Consider the following 25,033-nt stretch of genomic DNA (forward strand, 5'->3'; position numbering starts at 1 on the left):
GCTGCGCGTTTCCGCGTGCCAAGGCGGCCCCCGCTTCGGCCGGCTCGCGGCGGCTGCCCGCGTTCCGAGTCCCCGGGAAGTTGTCTCCGGAGCCCGCGGCGCCTGGGTCTCCTCCCCCTGAGCCCCGCCCCCGCGCCCGGAGCTGGGAACTGCGAGCTGCCCGGCCCGGGGGCGTCGCCGCTTGCTCTCCGAAACCAGCGAGTCTCTGCTTCCCTGCGCGGAGCGCGCGTACCCCGCCTGGCTGGGGACCCCCGCGCAACCCCGAGACGGCGCGCGCTCAGAGCGCGGGAGCCCGGAGCGCCGGGCGCCTGGGACCCCGCGGAGCCACTGCCCAGCCCGCGGGGCTCGGCAGGGATGCAGGCTGCGCTGTGAGCCCGGGCGCCAAGGCCATGTCCGGCTCCCGCTGCCGGACCCTGTACCCCTTCTCCGGGGAGCGGCACGGCCAGGGGCTGCGCTTTGCCGCCGGCGAGCTGATCACGCTGCTGCAGGTCCCGGACGGAGGCTGGTGGGAAGGCGAGAAGGAGGACGGGCTCCGCGGCTGGTTCCCAGCCAGCTACGTGCAGCTGCTGGAGGTAAGGGGGCGAGGGCAGGGGCCTGGGAGATCCGGGGCTGCGGTCCTCCGCGCGCTCGCAGACCTGTTGCCCGCCCGGGGGCCGCCGGAGCCGCCCCTATCCGACGGGCGCTCCGAGGGCAGCCTCTGCGCGCCGGACTCGTAGTTCCGCGCTCCTGTGGACGTTGAAGGCAGCGGGCGCCCCTTGGGGCGTGTGCATCGCCGGGGTCACCCCCTGACAGCCCCCCGTGCCGGGCCTCCCGGCACATCGTGGCGCCCTGAGGAAGCGAGAACTTGTTGCCTGTGCGAGTTCTGGAGCCGGCGGGCGCGTTCCCGGCAGCGGCAGCGGCAGGGGCGGGCGAAGGGCTGCCGAGTCCCGCGGTCTACGGGAGACGCACCGAGCATCGGGGATCGGGAGAGTGGCACCGATTCGGCCCGCAGCCCCGGGTCTCCATCCCGGAGTCCGCAGCCCGCAGCCCGCTGACCCGTGGACGGTCTTCCTGCCTCGGATCGGGCTGCCTGGCCGCCTCGGGCCGCCCACTTGCTGGTCAGCTGAGCCTGTCTGGCCACCGGCCCGAGCCCGGTCAGCAGGCTTGACTCAGGGGTGCCGCAGCCCCCAGCCAGAGCCCCCTCCCCTTCAGAACCTGAAAGTGGCGTGTTTCTGGGTTCTGGCCTGACCCCAGGGCTGCAGGGGACCTGTTGAGCCAATTCCACTGGCTGAGTGACAGTTGGGAAGCTTCTGTGTCCTCTAATCGTTGAGCTCAGGGTCACAGCCTGAGTGGGATGGGAAGTTTCTGTAGCCCTGGAGGCGGGGGCGGGGTGGGGTGGGGGTGGTGAGGGGGTGACCTTACAGCACACCTCCTTTGGTAAAAGGCCTGATCCCAGGAGTCCTGTGAAGATCAAATGAGCGGTTCCCCGCAATTGTGCACTGCACAGAACCATTCTGGTAAAACTGCTCAAATCATGGAGACCTAATTTGTTTTTAATTTAACCCCTGACCCACTTCACAAAGAACAAAGTAGCAAATTTTAACTGAAAATGTTCTGTACAACTCAAGAAAGAAGAAAAGAAAAGAAAGGTACAGGTGAAATGGTTACAGGGTGAGTTTACCTGAGATGTACCCTGTGGAAACATCAGCAGAGATGGAGCCTGGCCTCAGGTACACTGTGTTTCCTTCCAGGGCAAAACAACAAAATCCCTCCTGAATGAATTACGTGGTAGCGTTTGAGCAAAGTTTAGGCTGGAAGGAGCTCTCCTGGGCTGGCAACACACTATGCTCCCTAACCCCCTTGGTTCTGTATTTTGAGCACCCGTGAGTGTAGGGGAGGCTCAGGTGCATGGATCCAGATGCGAGGGTAAGCAAGTGTATTGCTTCCTATGAGGACCTGCAGCCCCTTTTTTTCTAGCTCAGAAGCCCCGAGGGAGACCTCTATTTTAGAGTTCCTCCGGTGGCCACACTTGTCAAGGAAATACCGATGTGGAAACTTGGCTGTTGGGTTGTCTGTCTGGCGAGGAGTGGAGCGTCCTTGGCTGGTCTCAGCCAGCCGTGTTTTGGGTGGGGGCTTTGTACACTGGTAGGCTTTGGAGGCTGGTGGGTTTGTAGACTAGTTAGTAAAAGTGCAGTGTTTGCATTTCTTAGTGAGGGAAAGAGAGGGTGGACCAGACCCAGGGGACAAGCTGAATGATCAGCTGGGACAGTCTTGGGTGTGTCCCGTCACATCCCACATCCCGTGGCATTTACATACTTGGGAAATCTCTGGTGCTTAAGGGGCTTTCTCAGGCAACTCCCCTTGGGACTCACAGAAGCACCTCTGTGTGAGCAGCACTGATGAGAAGATCTTTCATTTGTTGAGTATCTACTAGGTGCTAGGCATAGTACATATGCTGTCACCAGTTCCCCTGACAGCTCTGTGAAGAGGGGGGCACTGTCCCCATTTTACAGGCAAGCAAACTGAAGGAAACTGCCCAAGGAGCAATGCTTGCCTATTTGCTTAGCAGTTCAGGTGGCTCAGTTTTACCCCTGCGCCTGTGTCTCTTTTAAACATGGCAGCCAGGGCTCAGTTGTGCTAAAAGACCGGTGAGGGAAGAGTGTGGATCCATGTGGGAAAGACGATGGTGACAGCATCCCTAAGTGGAGGCCGAAATACTGGGTCTAAAATGCGGGCAGCTGCTCCTTCCCACTTGGAGCATCTCTCCCGCTTACCCTGAAGTTTGATTTTACTCAGAGCCAGGTGGTTTTCCCACAGGTGGAAGCGGGGGTGAGGGTAGGAGTGGAGGGGGTGTGTGTGGGGGGGTGGCTGGCACTTTTCAGGGCCAAAGTGATGCAGTTTTGACAGGACTGTAGATCAGGCCCTTTGTGTCTGTGAGTCTCATCCATGAGCAGACTGGGCTTCAGGGCTGAGGACTGGGCAGGGATGGAGGCTATGCCAGAAGCCCCTTGGGATGGGGTGAGTCCTCCAAGACAGACGGACTTAGTGGGGAATGCAGAGCTCTGAGAGGAGTCGGTGGTGGTGGACTGGCCAGCACATGGAAACATGAGTCTGGAGGAACACTAGCCAGATGTTTGCCAAGGCTGAGAGTTAATGCAGAGACCAGGAAGCCAGAGAAGGAGCCCATTGATCCTGAAAGTGGTTAACCTCATGGGATGTTTGCTAAAAGGGTGGCTGGCACTGAGCTTGCTGGGGCCAGGGGAGCTTTTGGGGACAGCAGTATAGACAGAATGGGCAACACCAGCCTTCTGCGGGAGGAGTGGGATGGTGGGTGCACAGCTGAGAATGGCACCTCCACGGGAACCGCCACCCCAGTGTACCTTTCACTTTCTGGTGGAGTGATACCAGCCTTAGCCGGTTTGCCTCAGTGGTTAGAGCATCGTCTTGGGGACTGAAGGGTCCTGGGTTTGATTCCGGCCAAGGGCACATACTTCAGTTGCAGGCTTGATCCCTGGCACGGGGCTCGTGCGTGGAAGGCAACCAATCAATGTGTCTCTCTCACATTGAGATTTCTCTCTCTCTCTCTCCCTTCCACGCTTGCTGTAAAGCAATGGAAAAAATATCCTCAGGTGAAGATTAAAAAAAAAAAAAAAAAGGAGTGATGCCAGGAAACCCCATCTTGATGGAAGATGGTGCTAGGGGCTGAGAGCAATATGTGCAAAATTGACACTCCCCAAGGATTTCTTCCCTGTTCATATGAAAAAAAGGAGAACTGAGAGCCCCAGCTTCGCAGGAAGCATAGCCCATGAAGGGGAGTTGGGAGCTAACCCTGAGAGGGCCGAGAGATCTGCCCTGGCCGCCTGCCAGTCCTTGGGGAGCGGCTGGTTTGGTGGATTCTGATCCTGGTTACTGGGGAAATCTCTTTGGTCGAGACTCCGAGGAAATGGGGCAGCTTCCAGAAAAACCTCAGCCCAACAGAGAAGTGTGGGAGGCCCTGGTGGGACTAAGGACTGGCCCCAAGGATCCTGGCTCTTCAGGGGATGGGGCAGCCTTCTGGGGGCTGCCAGCGGGAGGGAATCAGCTCCTCCCAGGAAAGGGAGGGGACCTATAGATAAGACCCACAGCTGCTGCCTATGACATATAAAGGCCCATAGATAAAAGCAGCCAGAAAAATCTTTCTTGAGGGTCTGGTTTCTTCAGCCAACAAGAAGGAGAGGAGTTGAGAACTATTCTAACATTTGAGAGTTGGTTGAGGAGGAGCTGTGATGAAGGAGACCTGAGATGAGGCTGGAGTCTATAGAAGCACATTCTGTGGGCTCCAAGCTTGGCCCGGGATCACCTCCGTAGACTTGGAGGTCCTGTAGGGGAGGAGATTTCCACCCGACTTCTGGGGTACCTGGAGGCTGAGAAACAGCTTCTGGGAAAAATAGATGAAGGAGGGAGCCCCGATCTCCATCCCCAGGGAAGAGCTGGAGAGTCAGACATGGTCCAATGGCTGGACAGGTTCAGTAGCTGGAGGGCCTAAGCCTGGCCCAGGAATTCCCTGTGACCTGCTTTTACCTGGAATTGAGATAAGAAATCAGGGAACTGGAAGATACCGTAAGACATCTGGAATAACTCCCAGAGCTTTTGGGGAATAATTCTGGGGTTAATGAGATTGGAATGCAAACACAACAGAGCTTTCCTTGACCTACGTGCTGTTTGTTCGTAGAATCCGAGATCTGGCTGGAAGGCCTGGACCTCAGAGGTATTGACAGAATATGATGCTGTTTGCCAGTGGGACTACTGTGTATGGTTGCAGAGCCACCCTCGAACTTGGTCTTCTCTCCACCTTCTCTTGCATGTTGTGGTTGCACTATAGAGTTTACAAGCCGTGGCTGCGGGACAGAGGTGTGGAGCCGGGGGAGGGGGCTGTGCTATGGATAATTAAGGAATTATGTTTTATCCATTGCTATGTAACAGGCCACCCAAAACTTAGTGTCTCAAAACAACCGTTTATTATTATGGCACACATTTCTGGGGGCTGACAGGACTCGGTTGAATGGCTCTTCTGCTGGCCTATCTTGGAGTCTTCCACGCATTTGTAGGCAGATGATGACTGGAGCTGGGGTCCTGGAGTCTCCCCTAGGCTGGAACCTCCAAGATGGTGTCTTGGTGTTCTTCCATGTGCCCTTTCTCTCTCTCCATGTGGCATCTCATCGTCTAGGGCTTTTCCACTCCGCCTTTCTCTTCAGCAGGGCAGTTGAAGTTTTCACGTGGTGGTTGGCTTCCAAGAAAGCAAAAGTTCACATTGTCAGGCCTTCTTAAGGCATTTTGGTAAAGTAATTCCACATTCAGTGTGGTAGGGGGGTGCTTACAGGTGTGGAGACAGGGAGACCAGGTTCATTAAGGACCATTTTGCAGGGTAGCTACCTCAGAAGGTTGGGGAATGCACTGGGGACAGATGATCCATTACAGGGGAGGCAGTGCCAGGCCAGATGGGAGAGAGAGCCTCCAGAGGGAGGTAAATACAGGAGACTTGGCTGTCTGCTAAGAAGTCCTCCATTGCCATCCTGGGAGGATTTTTTTATTTTTCAGAGTGCCAGGGATTGCTTTATAAAAGCCACACAGTAAATGATGCAGCTGAATTTGCAACCTGATTTTCCTGTCCCTAAAGCCTGGGTCTGTCCACTGGCCCATTGACATACCAGTCTGGCATTTTTAGGTCAGAGCTATTTGGTGCTGGTTATTAATAGACACAGAGATGCCTGACATCTGGTAGATGGTTGATATGTTACACAAATTGATTTTAATACAGGGCCTTTCTTAATGTGACAATTTCCTAAAGTGGGTGTGGCTTTGTCCCTCACGCCAATAATTTTTAAGGCGGCCATCAACTCTGTTCACAAAAGGTGCAATTAGGGCTGGTGGCTCGTGGAGTATGTAATTGTGACCTGGAAGACTAAGGTGCTGCTTTCAGCAACTTCACTAAGTCACCCTGCCCTTTGACTTGGGGGGCTGGGGCCCTCATTCGTCACCCCTGCTGTTTGCACATTTACTTTTGGCCCAGCCCCTGCTGCATCTGCTCAGGAGGAGCCTCCGCCTCTTCACTGTCACGCGTTGGTCTAGTCAGGTGGCTTCGCCTCAGGACCTCAGAGAATGGGCAGGGCTTATAGATTCTATGGATTGGGGCATCTCCACAAAAGTTCCCTTAGCAACAAGTCGGCAGGAATCCCTGACATCTGTTAACCACCATGTGAGTCCCCGCGTCCATTACCAGCTAGAAACATGAATGAGATGCTGACCTTCTTGTACTCTTCTCAGCCTGTAAAAGCCCAGCTTTTATGTGATGGCCCAGTTCACTTTATCTAGGAGCATGGAGGCTGGTCTCTAATTCCCTGGTGAAAGAAAATGTTTGGTAAATCAGGAGGCCTTGTAAACATGTAGTATTAGTTTTTTTGTTTGTTTGTTTAATGGCTTTTAGAGAGAGAGGGAGGGACAGGGAGAGAGAGAGAGAGAGAGAGAAACATCGATGTGAGAGCAAAACATTGATTGGCCGCCTCCTGCACGCCCCCTGTAGGGATGGAGCCGGAAACCTGGGCATGTGCCCTAACAGGAAATCAAAGCTGCCACCTTTCCTTGCACAGGACGACACCCAACCAGCTGAGCCACACCAGCCAGGGTGATATTAGAGTTTTTTATCAGGCCACTCCAGGGGAGATTGTTTTCCCAGGTTGCTCCCTTATTACAGCAGCAAGGTGACACGAGACAAGCTTTCTAACAGAATGTCAGGACTGATCCTCTTGTACTTAATTACAAAATTAGGGTATGCCTCGCCCTGCAATGACAAGGCTCCTGGGTGGCGTTTGTAACTATGGAGAGAAGCAGAAATGGTGGTGAGCAGGTGAGGTTGGGTCTGGCTTGGGGTGACATTGTGGAGGTTTAGTTGTAACAGGTGTATGAGTCATGTGAGGTTCCTGTGGATGCAGCAGAGGACTCCCACCTCCTTTCACACTTCGTGTTTTCCGTGTCTGTCATCTGATAAAGATTCTTTTTTAGGCTAACTTTCCGGTTCACTGTATTTGCCTTACTTCTTGAGCTGGTGTCCAGACTCGATCCCTAGGTACTCAGATCCCACATGTCCAGACTAAGCTCAATCCCTCTCCTCTCGTCACTGCCTTCTACCCCACCCTTTGTGCTGGAGTGAACGTCACCACCGCCTCCCTGTTAGCCCCGTCACGGCCCCCCTTCCCTTCCTTGCCTGCTTCAGGTTAGCAAGCCTTGTCTGTTCTCCCCCAGAAACATTTCTCAAAGCTTTCTCTTTCCTAACTTGCATTGGCAAGCTTTTTCTGTAAAGGGCCAGGAAACATTTCAGACTCTGTGGGCCAGGAGGCAAAGTCGAGTTACAGCTGCGTCACTGTCACTTGCATGCGCCAGAGGCAGCGAGAAGCCGTGAGAGCGCGCATATGGTCCCTGTCACAGCCACTCAGCTCTGCCCTTGGAGCGGGAAAGCAGCCACGATGATCCGCAAGTTAATGGGAGTGGTTGTGTTCCAATAAAACTTTATTTATAGACACTGAAATGTGAATTTGTTTTAATTTTCATGTGCCCTGAAGTCGTCGTCTTTTCCTTTATTTTCAACCATCGAGAGATGTCAAAGCTATTCTTATTTTAAGGGCTGTGTGTAGCTGGCCAGTCCCTGTCCAAAAGGGGATCATTCATTCACCCGGCAATCCCTAATTCAGTGCCTGCAATGGGCTGTGAGCACTGTTGTGGGTGCTGGAGGTGAAGTCATGAAAGATGCAGAAAAGAAGCTTACCTTTTAGGATGGGGCCAATAAAACAGGGCAGTGTAATGGCGTGGGAGGAGTGGGGGAGTCAGGCAACACTGTCAGGGAAGGAGGCTTCTCCAAGGCGGCGGTGGCATTGGAGCAGAGCCCTGAACGACGCACGGGAGGCAGCCATGAGAGTATCTGGGGAGAAATGATTTGAGGCAGGAGGCACTGCAAATGCCAACAGCCCCGAAGAGGACAGTGTATTTGGTGTATGCGAGAGAGAGGACTATTCCAGAATGGTTAGAGAGCGGTCAATGAGAGCAAGAGAGGTTGGGATGGGGCGGAGGGGGAAGGTAGTTGGATAGTCTCCCCCTGCAGTATATGTAGCTTTACTTTTCTATAAGAATTTAGTTTACATTTTGAGTCCCTACTCTGTATGGTGGGAGAAATGTCCTGTCAAATAATTTAGGACTTTTTTCTTTTTCCCCAGGATTGCATTTATGTTCTGGGGGCTTAGCTAAGAACATCATTCCAAGGGTCCAGATGCTCCTTGATGTCATTTGGGCATCGGCTGAGCTGTCCCCCCCCCCGCATGGGTTTCTCTTGTCTGTCCATGTGATTGCCAGAGACAGTCTCCTGTCTGAGGGGTCCCTCCATCTGGAGCTCTCTCCTCTCCTGAGCAATTTTTGGGAGGACAAGTCTTCTTCTTTCTCCTCCGCTGTTGTGCTGGTAAATGTTTAACAACCAGTTTTGGGGAGTAGAGGGTTGAAGGTGGAGAAAAGGAAGCCCAATTTGTAGCTTTTGCCAATTTCAGGGGTGTAAATACTCCCACCATAGCTGTATGTTTCAAGCTACTAATGATTCTTTTAATTCAGTATATTTGACATATACCATTGGGTAAAGTTAAGGTGTTAATTTGATGCACTTATATATTGTAAATGATTGCCATTGTAGCAATATTTAGCATCTCTATTATATTATATAATTACGCTTTCTTTTTGGTGGTTGGAGATGGTTTTCTAAGTGCAGCAGAAGCCTTTGGTCTGATTGAAATGTGGAGAATGTGTTTGAAGAGGGCTGGAAGGGAAGCCAGACCAGTCGGGAAGCTTGGAGCAGGTTGGTAGAAGTGAGATGGTGAGAAGTGGATGAATTTGAAATGTAATAGCAGGTTGATGGACCGGGGTGGGGTGAGGGGGTGCACATCGGTAGTGATGCATTTTTTCCTACTAGATTTTCCTCATTTGTGAATCGTTCATTCTGAAAAATGACGTAAAAAGCAAATAAAAATTGGGCAAAAGCCAGTATCTTTAATGCAGAAAGTGCAAATATGAATTGTTTTAAAAACAAAAACAAAGGAACACAGTATAAGAACGGGCAAAGATCTTGGATAATACAAGATACACAAAGTCATCAGCATATTCAGTTTCACTAGTAATCAGAGAATTGCAGTTTTTTTAAAAGATGGCTTTAATAAAAACTGTCAAAAAAAAGAATGCGTATGGGCAAGGCTGTAGGAACATTTGTCAGATGCTCCCTCGAGGGTAATTTGGAAGTATACCTTAAAACTTAACAGCGTACATGCCCTCTGATCCACCAATTCCGCTTCTAGAAATGTGGACTCAGGAAGCGTCTGATAGATGAGCCGTGAGCACCAGAATGCCCATTGCAGCCTTGTTTCTCATAGAGTGTGCACCGGTTAAAATAAGGCTCACCGGTGCTCAGCACAAGGTCAGACATGCAGAAGGGGCTCAGTCACTATAATGAAGCTGAACTGAAAAATAAAACTTTTGATTAATGATGCCAAGGGTTTTTATGGAGCTAGCATAGTTCAGATTTTGCCTATGATGAAGCAACAAGAGAGGGTGTGTCCAGGAATGAATTGCTTTTTTAAAGCAGGGACTGTGTGTGCCATGCATTCTGTAAGTATCGTTTTCTGGAAAGAACAGTTTGAAGAAATACTTGCTGGCCCAGGGCCACATTCTTTTAAATATCTTCAGCAACAGCAAATCTTTGTCTTTCGAGGGGTGGATTTGATTTTTTTTGGAAACAGCCAAAATTCATTTGGAGCCAACTCTAGTGTGTCTGTACGTGTGACTATCACTGTGTCTATCACCATGCTGCAAAAAGAATTTAAAGCAGCTTACCAAAAAGCATACGGTACAATAAGATAAAAGCATAACTATGTGAGGAAATCTGGGGAAAGGAGAAAATAAGATGACCATTATAGTGCAGGCTGAAGAGTGAAGAGGCTAATTGAGGTAGGTAATGCTGTCTAGGGTTTAAAAGGTCCTACCCTCAAGTAATGAAGTGTTTGAGTAGTTCTCCCTGGGGGGAGGGTAACAAATGTTCTGAAAACGGCTGCATTGTGTGCTTATGTGCTGTATTAGTCAGGATGGGTTAGGATTTGCTGCCATAACAAACCCCTCATCTCAGTGGTTAAAACAACATAGTTTTGCTTCTCCCTCACCCTGCAAGTCTGTTGCAAGTTGGTTTAGGTTTGTAAGACCTTCCGGGACCCAGGATGATGGAGCAACCACTATCTGGGACCTTGTTATTGATTGTGTTAAAACAGCATGTGGTTCTTAAAGCTTCTGCCCAAAGGTGACACGTGATATTTGTGCTCATATTTCATTGACTAAAGCATAGCCACACCTAACTGTAAGTGGGTGGGAAAGTGCAATCCTAGTGTGTCCAGAAGGAGAAAAAGAGCAGGTTGGATTCACATGGATAGCTCTGTTGACCACCACATGTGCACTCACTTGGGGGATGCCCCATTTCTGCTCCATTTCAGTCTTGGCTTTTTACCAAGATGGCTCTCTCAAATCGATTTCAATGCTTCTAGAGCAAGGCATCTCAAAATTAATTTGATGGATCTTGTTGGATGCAGATTCTGACTCAGTAGGTCTAGGCTGAGGCCTGATTTCCAGCAGGTTTGACCAACTTCCACTGCTACAAGGACTTAAAGCCACAGTGCAAGCCTCAGCAGGTGCCCTTAGCTCCTGAGAGCCAGGATGAACTCTTACAACGTTCTCTCAAATCAGGTCTCCCCTCCCACAAGCTATCTTTACACCTGCATACTGCTGGACACACTAGTAGATAGTTGGCCTATATTTGGCCTGACCCAGACTTCTAGGATTTTTTCTTCGTGGTAAATACATCTGTCATAACCTTCGGTTCAACAAAAACAAATATTTATATTTGAGCACCTACTGTGTGCCCTGCTCCCTGCAAGGCTCAAAGGATGTAGCCAAGACTTCAAGCTGAGGTTAGCAGCTCTTGGGGGGCCCTTGGGGGTGTGCTCTCCCCTCCAGGTGGCTGTGGCAGGTTGCCTCTCTAAAGACAAGTTTCCTGCTTGTTCTGTTGGAAGGAAAGGCCTTCTAGACTTTTCAGCATTCACTGTTTTTTTCTCAGATGCCTTAATTCCTCCTCCCTTCTCATTTGCTTGTCAAATGCACAGCGAACTTCAGGATTAGTCAACAAAAAACTAATTAAGTTATAAAAACTCTGTAGAGATGATACTTTAAAAATTCTACACAAATGAGCCCTTGTCCTAATTTAGTCATGACAGAGGATCCTTATTTTAGCAGTGGCTCACAGAAGAGTGTCACTGAGGCATTTGTTTTTGATTCGTAATATAATTTAGAACTAGAAATAGGAATTTGGAGTCTACTGTTCTCGTTGTGCAAGTGTTTTATTGATAAATAGCTACAAGCCTTTGTTGTGCTTGAGTGAAAAATAAAATGATGTTTCATTTTTGATAACCAGGGACACACCCAACCCAACTCGAGTCTGGTACCAGCCAGATGTTTTCATATCACTAAAGAAGGATTGGAACACCTGGGGCCTGTCTCCTGGGGTGGGCACATAGAACCTACCTGAACAGCCTTACATTAGCTCAGAGCACTGAGCCTGGCGTTTCTCAGACATTGATGCTTGCGGGTCACGCGGGGCTCTTGTAAAAATGCAGATCCTGATCAGTAGGTCTGGGGAGGCCCAGGCTCTGCATTATCTCTCGGACTCCCATGTGACATGGATGCTGCTGGTCTGTGGGCCACAATTTGAGCAGCAAAGCATTTGAGTACCTAAGGAGGTTTTAAGTTTGCAATCCTGAAATTCGATTGGATTTTGTTTCTTTTCTTTTTTAGCCTCACTCGAGGACAAGTTCATTGATTTTTAGAGCGAGGGGAAGGGAGAGAGAAAGAGAAACATCCGTCGGTATGTGCCCTGACCGGTGATCGAACCCCCGACCTTCTAGTCTATGGGGAGATGCTCCAACCAACTGAGCAACACGGACCAGGGCTTCCCTTTCTTTTTTTAAGTGGATTATATGAGGCTATACAGGGTCTTGGAAAGAATGCAGGTTTTAGAATTAGTCATCTCTTTGAGTCTGTTTAATGCGAGGACAGAGATATGAGGTGGTAAAGGCAGGTCCGGAAGAGTGGTATCTGGTGTTCTTATTTGCCAGAGGGGTTCCTTGATCAAGGGGTGGAGGAGGGACTCAGGAATGCTTTCCAGGAGCTAGGACCAGGCTATGGAGGAAGAAAGGCTGGAGGGCAGAGTGGTGAGTGGCAAGAGTGTGGCAGGCCCAGGGTCTTGACACTGGCAGAGAGAGAGCCTGGATGGACTTGCTAGATACCAACGGTGTTAGGAAAAACACGAGTGGGAACAGGGCCTCCACATCTCGAGGCTGTTTATCGGTTCCCAGGGATGCTGCATGCCTTGCGTGGTTTGGTTGTGGGCTAGAATGTGAGCCCTGCAGCTAACCACAGTGTAGAGTGCCCAGACCATGTTCAAGGGCAGGGCAGAACCTCTACCCATGCAGGCTGTAGAGGGCAGGGCAAGAGTGGCAGCTCTGGGTTCAAATCCTACCTCTGTTTCTGCTGCCTGTGAGACCCTGGGCAAGAGGCAGGATCTTTGCGAGTTTCACAGGGCTCTGGTGAGGGTAGCTGGGGGACACTGTTAATGGAGTGTATATCCCATATGTTCTGGGGATGATGCCCAGTTGAATGCTGAGAGCTGCCAAGTTAACTGGGGCTTGCACTAGGGGGCTGCTGGTGTGGGAGAAACCTTTTTCCATGAACCCCTCTGAGGTCACAGTCTGTTGACTGTCCAGCCAAGGTCTTCTGACCGTGGACACACATTACGTGAGCATCTTACTCAATGCAGACTCAGACTCGGGTCTGGGGTTGGCCTGAGAGTCTGCATTTCTAACGTGCTCCCAGGAGCTGCTGCTGCTGCTGGTGCTGTTGGGCCCACACTTTGAGTAGCAGGACCATAGAGCACTTTTCGGGGGTTTTCAGGACACAGGTTCGACAAGTTAAAGCAAGTAAGGCCGGCCGGTTCTGGTATATTCGGAGCTGCTGCATGATGGTTGCTGCTGGGCTAATTAGTCTTAATTGCTTCTTACCTGGGTCTGATGGGCCTCTGGCTGCCTGGATGCTCCCAGAAGAGGTTCTTGTAATGAGGAAAAGGCTGTTTGTTGGGAGAGGTGAAACGCAAGAGGCTCCTAAAGGGCTTAAGCATTTCTTTCATCTTTGCCTAGTCCTAGAGCCAGGGAAAGGTTTGTTTCACGGAGCTGGGTGGAAATTCTCTTGATTTATTTTGTTCAGTTATTTACTTTTATTAAAGCATCGTTGACATACAATATTATGTTATTTTCAGGTGTACAACATAGCGATTCAACATTTATAATCCCTGCAATGTGATCACCACACTAAGTCTACTAGCCATCTGTCACCATACAAAGTTATTACAATAATATTGACTTTTCCCCCTGTGCTGTACATTATATGTGTGACTTTTTTTCACTGATATATGGAATCTTAAAAAAAACAAACGAAAAAACCCAAACCAAAAGAACAAACGCAGCAAAGCAGAAACATACTCATAGAGAACAAACTGATGGTTGCCGGGGGCAGGGGGGGTTATGGGTGCAGAAGGTGAAGGGGAGTAAGTGGTACCGACCTCTAGGTGATGGACATGCTTTCTTTAAAGTTGCTCAGAAGCTCATGCTCTTGGGGCTGGAAACTGGAGACGGTGTTAGTCCCACAAAGCAGGCTTCCCCACAGCCCCTGGGGGACCCTCGGGTCCGCAGTGCTCTGGAGCTGACCCCTCTCTGCCTGGGTTACTGCCCTTGACCACTCGCAGCAGGAACGTCTCTTTTATGCCTTGGTGACATCCATCTCCGTGGTGACGCTGCCGTGATTTTTCTAGCCAGTTGGATCTCTGTGCTCCTGTTGAAGACCCTTCGTAGGCTTTTCATCACTCCTACCATATAATACACCTTAGCTTTGCTTATGAGGCCCTTTATTGCCTCTGCCTCCTTCCCCAGCTGCGTTTTTGGCCATTTCTTCACATGCATAATGCTGTCAAAGCCACGTGGAACCGCCTAATTCTGGGCTGCAGCTTGGCTTCCTCTTCTGTGTCCTAGCACACGCCGCTCCTTCTCTCCAAAGTCACCTTCCCCATCAGCTCTTTTACTTTCGCTGTCTTTTTTTTGATCCTCACCTGAGGATATGTTTTCATTAATTTTTAGAGAGAGAGGGAGAGAGAAAGAGAGAGAAAAACAATGTAGTGAGGGCAGCAGACAGCTCCAGTGCAGTGGGGTGAGTGCTGAGAGGTCTAGAAAGATGCAGGAGCTATGTCAGCAGTCATCCCAGGAGATTAACACCAAAGCCAAGAAGTGAGAACAAGTTAATCCAGCTAAAAAGGAAAAGAAAAAGAAAAGAGAGTGACAAAAAGATGAGTAACCCAGTGAAAAACGGGCAAAGCATCCGAATAGACCTTTCTCCGAAGACATAGAAGCTGCTGATAAGCACATGAAAGATACCCAGCGTGATCGGTCATCTGAAAAGTGAGTGGTTACCAGACCACAACGAGCATGGCTGTAATTAAAAAGACAGATAATAACAAGTGTTGGCAAGGATACAGAGAGGCTGGAGCCCTCCTGCACTGCTGGTGGGACTGTAAAGTGATGCAGCCACTTTGGAAAAGTCTGGCCGTTTCTCAAATTGTTAAGCTCAGAGTTACCGAAGGACCCAGCAATTCTACTACTAAGTATATACCTAAGAGAAATGAAAGCATATATCCGCACAAAAACTTGTACGCAAATATTCATAGGCGCAAGACTCATAATAGCCCCAAATGAGAAACAACCCAAATGTCCACCAGCTGATGAGTGGGCAAATAAAATGCTGCGTATGCGTGCAACACCGTGTTCTTCAGCCAGAAGAAGGAGTGAGCACTGACTCGCCGCGGCATGGACGCTTTGCCCATTTTTCACGGGGTTGCTCACCTTTTTGTTACTCTCTTCTTTTCCTTTTTAGCTGGATTAACTTGTTCTCAATCCTTGGCTTTGGTGTCAATCTCCTGGGAAGACTGCCGACACAGCCCCTGCATCCTTCTAGGCCTCTCGGCACTCACCCCACTGCACTGGAGCTGTCTGCTGTCCTCACTACATTGTTGGTTCTTTAAGGTCAAGGATTGGGTCTCTGATCCTTATAGACTCGGCCCGCAGCCCACAACCAGGCATAGGCACTCAATTCTAAAAACAAAGGACCATAGTTCAGTCATTTCTGCTATGGTGCTGATGAGTGCAAGATTCTGGGTTTGCTACCCATGAGAGTTATTTGGCTTCACGTGGGAAAAAATAATACCCATGATAGTTATTTGGCTTCACGTGGGAAAAATAATAATAAAGAGCTTGCAGAGTGACACTCTTACGGCATCTCTGTTCCCTACCCAGGCACCTCACACATACAAACTGTGGGTAAGAAGAGAGATTGGGAAAGAGAGTGCTCTACGCAGTACAGCATCCTCGCTGTGGGAGCGAATAACTCAGGTTACATGAAGTAGGACTAGCGCTCTGTATATAAAGGGCAGGAAGCCATTATTATTTCCTGCTGGACAGCAGAACAGGCATTGAGAACTAGACCTGCCTTGGAACTGGCTGATTCCTGGGGCACCCCCGGAGTCCCAGAATGGGAGCGGCCTGCTGGTAGGCGGTCTGCTATAATGGTGTTTGTTGCTGATCACACCTGGCTTTGGGTGCTGGCTGCATGAGACATGGAGTACATTGCTTACCTGACCTTGGACTTCCGTTGCTGTATCTTTAAAATGGGGAAGATAAGCCCACATCAGAGGATCACTGTGAAAGTTAGAACTGTCTCCTTTTACCGTAAATGCCCCGTGGAGAGCCTGGTGTCAGTGCTCAGGATGTACTGGTGGCCGCTGCGGTTACGAGTTCCTGGTTTCCCATGTCTCTTAGTGCTGACCACTATTATTTGCTTTTTTTTTTAGTAACCGAAATCTGTTTCCCTGAGCCACTCCAGACCTCTTGGTCTCCATTTCTGGTGGTGACCTTGTCTTTCTCGCTCTTGTCGCCTCTAGTCAGTTTCCATCTCGGCTCTTCCACTTCCCTTTCTGTCCGGTTTAGCCTCGTCATTGAAGATGTGTTTGTCAAAGGAAGGTAGGGCCCTGCTGTGGATGGGTCTTCAGCTTTGTCGTAGTATTTACACTACAAACTTAAAGCAGAAACTCTTCTCATCCGGACCCTCCCTGGGTGTGACCAGGATGAGAATCTTAGCTACAGGTAGTAATTAAGGGGAATCTTATCTTAGAGCACGTGGCAGATAAAGCAGCCTGTGATCACAGATTTTCTGCAGAAGATTGCATCCAGAGGCCCCTGTGACATTGCCCTGCCTGTGGACAAGTCACTGCTTGGAGTGCTGGTCAGTACCCAACCTTCATCTGGGATCACAGGACCTGTGGATATTTTCATGTTGATGTGTTTTGTGAGATGGCAAAGGAGACGTTGATTCCTGCTTTCGGCCAGCCAGCCGCTGAATTTTTGAGCTCCATTGTAGCTTCGTTAGGGGAAGGAGGGTACCAGAGCACAGTAGTGGGAAACTGCTGGGCTCCAGTTCCCATCTACCCTGGCCCTGTAATCTGGCCCTATTGTGTGACTCCTCCGAAGGGGCCTGCTTGCTGCTCTGGCCAGACTCATGCAGCTGGTTAGGAATTTGGGATCTGAGAGACAGTGGGCTGGGGTTTGCCGGTGTTGATAGGGAAAGCAAGCTTAGGAGGCCTGATCTGTGCTTATTAAGGAGCCTCATGGTGGGTGTGGCCACAGAGATACTGATAAACTTGAGAATTTCATGGCTTTCCTCTGTGTGGTCCTCCCAGCATATTTGGTGGGTGGGAAAGCCCTGTCAGTGGGGGAGATGTTTGAATGGGGGTTGCTGAAGGCATTACCAGGACTCCACGGGGACAGGAGGGCCAGCTCTGGTCTGAGCCCTTTGCTCCTGACTGGGCCAGGGCTCCAGCTATGCTGGAGCCTGAACAGGAGGGAGGAGAGTCTGAGCGTGCTCCCAGACCTGCTTTTCACTGGCGCTGATTTCAGTCTGTGTGGACACACCTCCCGTGGACTGTGGGGTGGGCCCTTGCTCACTCCATTCCTTTTCAGAGTGACTCCAGGAGATTCCTCCTGGAAGCCGTAGGGCTGTGAGTTTGAAAAGCCCAGTATTACCTAATGCTCCAGGCTCACATTCCTCTCTGCCCATCAGGATTGCTCTAGGGCAGGGGTGGGGAACCTTTTTTCTGCCAAGGGCCATTTGGATGTTTATAACATCATTCTCGGGCCATACAAAATTGTCAACTTAAAAATTAGGTCTGAAGAAAGCTCCTAGATTTATTGACTTTCGAGTCCTGCCTATGGTTGCCTTGGCAGGGCCAGACCAAATGATTTTGCTGACCATATATGGCCCATGGGCCCGTTGTTCCCCCCACCCTGCTCTAGGGGGTGCCAAATGTGAGTGCCCTTCTGGTTTGTTTGCGGTCACTTCCCAGGCAGTGCTTGAGGGTGCTCTGTTCCTCTGGGTGGCTGTTCTGTTTTATTATTCATCTTGGAGAAACGGTTTCTCCAGGAAGCAGTAGAAGGTGTAAATTATGCCTCACTGCAAATCAGCAAGACTATATATTCAGCTGGAGCTGCAAGTCTCTTGCAAATGAGGACTGATGTGAGACACAGGCGAGCTAGAAAGGGTTACGATGCAAAGTGCAGCTGGCATGATTGATAACCAGAGTCCCCTGCACTTGGTTTTCTCATCTTTTATGGGGGAAGGAAGAGCAACAGTTGTTCTTGGAGGGCTGGGCTGCTGTGAGTGGGCTGGAGGGAAGTGGTTTGAAGGTGCCAGACATCCCCTGGGAATAACGAGTTTTCTGTTAACCTTATCTTTATAAATAATTCTTGTATTTCCACTGAGCCAGGAACCCAGGCTTCAGGCTGGTGTCCCCACCCTCACCCTAACCTCACATGGCCATCCATAGTGGCCTCCTAAAACCTGGGTCCCATATAGTCATCTTTCCTGACTCCCATTGCTGTGAATGGCAAGGTGCTCCTGTTGGGGCTGACGGGGGCCTGCCCCCCCCAGCCTCCGCCCCAGCCTCCTTCCCAGCCTCCGCCCCAGCCTCCTCCCCAGCCTCCTTGCTGTCCTCTCCTGCACACACTGCTGCCGCCTTGGAGTCCCTTCTGCCTCATGCCTAGGAAAGGAGAGTCCTCATCGAGACCCAGCCCAAGTGTGACCTTGGCTCTGTCCCTGTTCTCCCTCTGGCTTCCATAAGGCCCCACACCGGTGTCCACATGCCACAGTGGCCCACAGTGACTCGTTCCTGTGACTGCACTCTGAGCTCCTCCAGGGCAGGGAACCTGCTTCCTCAGTCACATAACTGCCTGGCCCGGCACAGTGCTGGGCATCTGCGAGGTCTGGCTCACCGAGTATTTGATGGCCGGCCGGATGAAAGGTTGAATTAAAGAGGCTGAAGAGGGAGCTTGGCCTTGGAGAATTAGGCACGTCTTGCTCTGATTTTGACTCATGGCTTAACCAGCCTTTCTTCATGGCCTTGCCCTGAGGCGAAGCTTGGGGCCATGAAGGACCAAGGTTCAAGAGGTGTAGCCAGGTCAGCTCAGAGAGCCGCACATCAGAGTAAGGCCACCAGCTCAACAAGGCCCTTTGGGCCATAGGACAGGATACCCAAGGTCAGAGATGAGCAGGTGTCCCATGGACTGGTCCTCTCTCCCCGTCCTGCTTCTCAGTGGGGGTAGCTGAAGACTTCGTGGACAGCTGTCAGGAGCCCTGGGTTCCAACCGTAGGACCTCCTACTCCACATACCTCTTTGTTCTTTGACCTTGTAAAAATTCATTTAAAATCTTTGACATTCATTGTCTTCATCTGTCTGAAAAGAATGTGCCAACCACTCTTTTGCCTCTTAGGTTGACTGGAAGGATTTTCAAGGTGACAGTGCATGTGGGCATGCTTTAAAATTCAGGGATAAGCCAAGGACAAGTACATGGCCTGTAGCAGAGGCTGTGCAAGAAATATGAGGAGGCTGGTGCTTGTGGTCCTAGCTGTTCCACTCTCCCTGGCCTGTGCCAGCCACTCTGTCCTACGCTGTGGTGGCCTTTTCCCCAGTGGACTCTGAACTTGCTTCTGGGGCCACCTCCTCCTCCCCTGCTTGGGTGATTAACAAGCTGTTGAAATTCTTGACCCTGACAAGGTTTAACCATTTGGAGTAAGAGCTCAGTTGGCTGCATCACCTCCTTCCCCTTGGCCTTCAGTCGAGCCCCCCTGAGGTCCCAGGTGTGTTCTGGGCCTTAGAGATGCAGCCGAGCATGAGACTGACTGGGTAAGACTCCTGCATCCTTGGTCAGAGGGCTCAGCGTCCATGCGCAGGGAGATCTGCCCTATGCAGTGAGGGGCCCTGGAAGCAATCCGGGTGATAGGAGCACTGGGGACCTGTGATGGGCTGAGTTCTGTCACCTTCCAACATTCCTGTGTTGAAGCCCTAGCCCTCAGTGCCTTCGAATGTGACTGTATTTGGAGGTATGGTCTTTAAAAAGGTAATTAAGTGAAAATGAGGTCATGGATATCGTCATAAGAAGAGAAGGTTAGGACACACACAGAGAGGGAGGACCACATGAAAACACAGGGAGAGTCAGCATCTGCAATCCATAGGGAGAGGCCTTGGAAGAAACCAGCCCTGCTGATACCTTGATCTCAGATTTCCAGCCTCCAGACTGTGAGAAAATAGATTCTTGTCCTTTAAGCCCCCAGCCTGTGGTATTTCATCCTGAGCCAACTCATCCAGGGCCCCTAACCTGGATTTGGGCAGCAGACTTAATTACGTAGTTCTGTGTGGGATCGAAACCTTGAAAAACACAGGGACCCTGTGCTCGTCCCTGTTTTTCTGCTTAACACGTGTCTCTAGCGAACATGCAGTATGCTCCATATTGCGTGTCTCCTTCATGAGAATGGGAGCCCCACGGGGACAGAACTCTGTGTCTGGTATGTTCCCTGCAGGGCCCCCTGGACTGAGCACAGGTGAAGGCCCCCATGGGCACTGGAACATGTCTTTTGGATGAATTCCACCTGAAACAGTGGCCTGAAGTCAAATTCTTTACTCTGGGTCGAAATCCAGAATTTTTAATTAAAATAGCTGGTTTTCCTCATTCAAGTCTCTGCTTAGAGCTCACCCTGCGAGGTGACTGACTGTTGTTTCTACAGACTGTGTTGCGTATACTCTCTAATCTCTACCCAGCCACCAAGTGTGATTAAAATGTGCTAAAAATCAGAAAAGAAAGGTTCATTTATTAGTTTTTGTTTACACTTGGTGGATTGAGCGGCAGGTTCTATTAAACCAGGTCACACCAGCCAGTGAGTTTGAACGTTGTTACCATGCAGAGGGTTAGGTTAAGTTAGGTTAACTCGTTGAGGCCATGGCTGTGATCACTGCAGTGCCCCTCCTCCCAGTGACAGTGGCTGGCCTGGAGTTGGGTTCATATTTGATGAAAGAATAGTTCCGTTGGCATACAGGACAGGTACGTAAGTGCTGAGCCTTTCTCAGTGGGCTCAGCTGGTCTTTCTGCAGGAATGCCAGCTCATGTCTGAAAGCCCCTTTCCCCTCTGCTCTCTGCTCTGTTCTCCTTCCCAGGCTGCTGGAGGCTCTTTCTTTCTCTGCAGCCCCACTGATTCAGGCCTCTTGCTACCTCTTCAGTGTAAAAAGAGCAGCAGACCCCCCCCCCCCCCATTCTGATTTGGGGAAACTTATGACTAGCTTAAGAGTCTCTGGCTACTTCCCATTCTTTCTACTCTGCATCCAATTTTCTCTCCATTTTCCTCACCCCCGCTTAAAAAAAATTGTGGTAAAATTCATGTAACATAAAATTCACAACTTTAACCATTTTAAAACTGTAGAATTCAGTGATATTTAATACATTTACAATGTTGTGCAACTATCACTGCTCTCCAGTTCTCAAACTTTTTCATTACCCCAAACAGAAACCCCATATCCCTTAAGTAGTCACTCCCCATAGCCCCTGCCAACCACTGATCTGTTTTCTGTGTCTATGGATTTGCCCATTTTAAGCATTTCATGTAAATGGAATCAAACAATATGTGACCTTTTGGGCTTGGTTTCTTTCACTTAGCACACTGTCTTCATGGCCATGGCAGGGCTTCATTCCTCTTTGCGGCTGAATAATTTTTCATTGTATGAATATATCACATTTGCTTATCCATTCATTGGTTGATGGACATTCGAGCTGTTTCCATACTTTGCCTATGGGAATAGTACCCTCCACTTCTTCAACTGTCCCTAGTTCTGCCTCCAAATGCTCTTTAGTTTTAGTCTAGGCTGCATGGCTACTGGCAGTGGAGGAAGCATTGGCTGTGAAATCAGGGGACAAGTTCACAGTCTTAGCTCTTGCTCCATCTGAGAGATTTTGTCAAGTCTCAGTTTGCTCATTTCCAAAATGGGCATAAGATTCTCTGCCTTCCTTATTCGGCCCTGTAGGATGTTGGCCCAGATTATAGAATGTGAGGTTAAGCCCTTTATAAGCTGGAAGTTGGATGTCAAATGATGGTTATTTATGTTCTGCATTTTCCTTTGACTTTCTCGCTTTCTGTTTTCCCTTTGCTTCCTCTTTTCTCCCTTGGCTGATGGCTGAATCTGAATTCTCTTTTCCTATCTCCTCCTTTCCTCTTCAGCTGGCCTGGGGACATAGTAGGTAGTGTTCAGTACAGAACCTTACTGGAGGTGAGCAAGGTAATGGGTTGTTGTGTGGGGCATCCTTGGGAAGGGCGGGGTGAGGTGATGAAGAAGGCTGTTGGCAGCACTGGCTGGGTGATGGGGTGAAGTCAGCCACAGCTGGGCCTGAGCAGGCAGAACGTGGACTATGACGGCTCTGCCATTCCATCTGGCTTGGCTTTGAAGACATAGTTTACTGACAGCTTTGAGCTTTTTGAAGTCCAGAGAGTAGCCAGATTGATGGATACTTGGGCAGATACTAGAATCCAAACAAACAGACCCAAGGGATACTGTGAGGAAAGCAGCAGATGGAGGTGTGCGCTTTTCTTGGTATGTTGCTTTGCAAATACTAAGTCTTCTGCAGTTCTCTGTGTGTTTTCCCAGTTGAAGTTTAAGCTTCTTGAAGGCAAGGGCGATGGCACTCTTTTATTTCTCCCCATTGTGCTTGCTCGTGGTGCCCCCAGAGAGTTCTGAACATAAATGATGTTGAATATATTGTTAACGTCATTTAGTCCTATAATGGTTACAGAGGGCTTTCACATAGGATTTCTTACTTATTTTCTCAACAGCCTAAGAAAGTAGATTTCATTTCTTGAGTAAAGACACTTAAGGCTGCCTGTCCAGGTGTGGCTCAGCGGTTCATCATCTACCTAGGATCCAGGAGATCGCGGTTCAGTTCCCGGCCAGGGCACATGCCCAGGTTGCAGGCTCTATCCCCTGTTGGGGGCCTGCAGGAGGCAGCTGATCAGTGATGACTCTCTCATCATTGATGTTTCAACTCTCTCTCTCCCTCTCCCTTCTAGTCTCTGAAATCAATAAAGATAATTAAAAAATAAAAAAAGACACTTAAGGCTCAGAGAGGTTAAGACACTTGCTTAGGACACACAGCTGGCCAGAGGTGCATCTGGGCTCCCTGCTTGGGACCGGTGCTCTCTGCTGCTTCCCCCTTCTACACAGGGACTTTGTAGCAAAAAAGAACCATGTAGCAGCACTGATTTAGGGACATGGGAAATAAATTCTGTGTAGTTGGACAATGTTCATTTTTGAGATAGTTTTTCTTAACATTTTAGAATTTTGAAGTCCCAATGCCGTTGTAGGCAGCCTTTCCTGTTACTCAATCACAGTAGATTCCTTTTTACTCAACAGCCTTCAGAGAAGCTTCAAGGAAAGCCGGTTTCCTGCTAAATTGGTGTGTTCCTCATTTGCTACCAGAGGAACTGTTGTCATTCTTGGTGACAGGCATGGAGCCAGCTCCGAACAACAGTGCAGCTTGGAATCAGGCTCAGGGTTCACTGCCGGAGCTCTGCGTTGGACCAAGTCACTGAAAAGTCTGGCTCCAGCTGAGTCTGGCGGGAGGGACGGGCTTGTTGGAGTGAGTAAGCCCGAGGATAGCTTGCCTGGAGGAAATTCGGTCAAGATGTTCCGTTTTAACACCTCTGGGTCTCTTCCAAATCCGAAGAGGAAAAGATTCTGATGAAGGGAGAAGGAAGTTTTAGAGTTTTTTGTGAATAGAACTCAGAGCTTGATGGCTCCTAGGATCTTCAAGGCTCAGGTGAAGCTCTGGAGAGAGAAAAAATGAGTGTCTGACAGTTAGGAGGGGCTCTTGCCCTCGGCTGGCCCTTTGGCAATTTGCTGAGTTTAGAAAACATCTGATACCAGTGGTATTTGCTAACTCAGCCATAGAAAATGCCCACTAGCCTTTGAGTTGATCAGGGGCCTGTGGTGGCATTGTGTGCATGTGATGGATGTGTGTGTGTCGTATTCTTAAGCTTAGTGACCGTCTCTGAGGTGATAGAACAGCTGGGTATAGGATCTAAAGTTAAAAGGGCACTTTCTTGACATTGGAACCTTTTGGCACGTCACAAGACAAGGAGTTCATTCATTGAATGAATGCCGTACAGTGTGCCAGCGACCACCCTCAAAGCTGGAGGGATAGTAGTAAACAAAGCAAGCAGACATCTCTGTCCTCGTAGAGTTTAAATTCCAGTTGGAGGGACAGTCAGTAAACAAAACTAAGTAAACTGTGCAGTGGTTTAAAAGATTTATAATTTTAAATGGGATGGGCAGGGAAGGTCTTATAGGAGAGGACATATCGGTAAAGCCCTAGAAGAAATGATGGAGCAAGTGTGTGGATTTCTGGTAAAAGAACATTCCTGCCAGAAGGCAGAGAGAAGAACAAGTGCAAAGGCCCTTTGGGCCCTGAGCATACCTAAACCTGAAGTTCAGGGCCATTGAAAAGGTCACTGTCGCTGGGGCAGAACATGTGTGGGGTGGGGAGTATTGGAGATGGGGGCAGAAAGGTGACTGGAGTGAGAGGTGAGAGGCGCCCAGGGCGTGAGGACATACCTTTAGTACCAGGCAGAGCCATTGGAGGACCATTGAACAGACGATTGATGTCACCAGCCTTAACGTTTACAAGGATTACTCTGCTGCTCTGTTAAGAATGGATGTGGGGGATGCAAGTAGAGCAGGGAGCAAGGGTGGAAAGAGGGAGATGAGTAAAGAGATTATTGCAATAATACAAGTAAGAGATGATGGTGGCTTTGTCCCACGTAATAGATGTTGACATGGTTGAAACAGTTGGGTTTTGGATGGTTTTTTGGTGGTAAAGCCAATGGGATTTCATGATGGATTGGATGTGTAAGGTTTGAGAGAGAACTTGAAGATTTTTGGTTTAAGCAACTGGAAAGAAGGAGCTGGTATTAAATGAGAAAATGAGGATTAGAAGATGTGGATTTGGGGGAAATATAAAGAGTTGATTTTGGACGTGTTAAATTTGAGATTCTTACATGTTCAAGTAATGATATTGAGTAGGCATTTGGGGAGATGATTGTTGAGTTCAGGGGAGAAGTCTGGGCTGCAGTTATAATTTTGAAGTCATTCTGGTGTAGATGATCTTCAAGCCGCCATACTGGATAAGATCACCTAGGAAATGGGGTGGATAGAGAAGAGAAGAGGCCCAGGGATGGGGTCCAAAGCCAACTGCAAAGTAGACAGTTTAGCCAGGGAGTGGGAAGAAAACCAGGAGACCAGAACAGTCTGGAATTGGGCTCTGAGAAGGTCTCCAGGGTCATTGGGACATTGACCCTATGGGGAGTTCTCAAGGGTTAGACAACACTAAGGGATACTGGGCACACTCCAAACAAAATCTGAGATAAGGCTTGCCCTTACAGCTCTCATGTGCATTTTTTAGTCTTGTCAGTGTTCCTTTACTACAAA

At 49.6% G+C, this 25,033-nt stretch overlaps 1 protein-coding gene across 1 annotated transcript in view; it reads left to right on the plus strand.

Annotated features, from left to right (window-relative positions):
- Positions 1-389: 389 nt before the first annotated feature.
- Positions 390-25,033, plus strand: part of GAS7 (growth arrest specific 7) — a 199,578-nt gene continuing 174,934 nt past the window's right edge. The window contains exon 1 of the mRNA XM_016222496.2: positions 390-572. Coding sequence (XP_016077982.1) covers positions 390-572 — 183 coding nt within the window. The remainder of the gene's footprint in view (positions 573-25,033) is intronic.

Source organism: Miniopterus natalensis, chromosome 17, assembly GCF_054644295.1.
Source record: "Miniopterus natalensis isolate mMinNat1 chromosome 17, mMinNat1.hap1, whole genome shotgun sequence".
NCBI lineage: Eukaryota > Metazoa > Chordata > Mammalia > Chiroptera > Miniopteridae > Miniopterus > Miniopterus natalensis.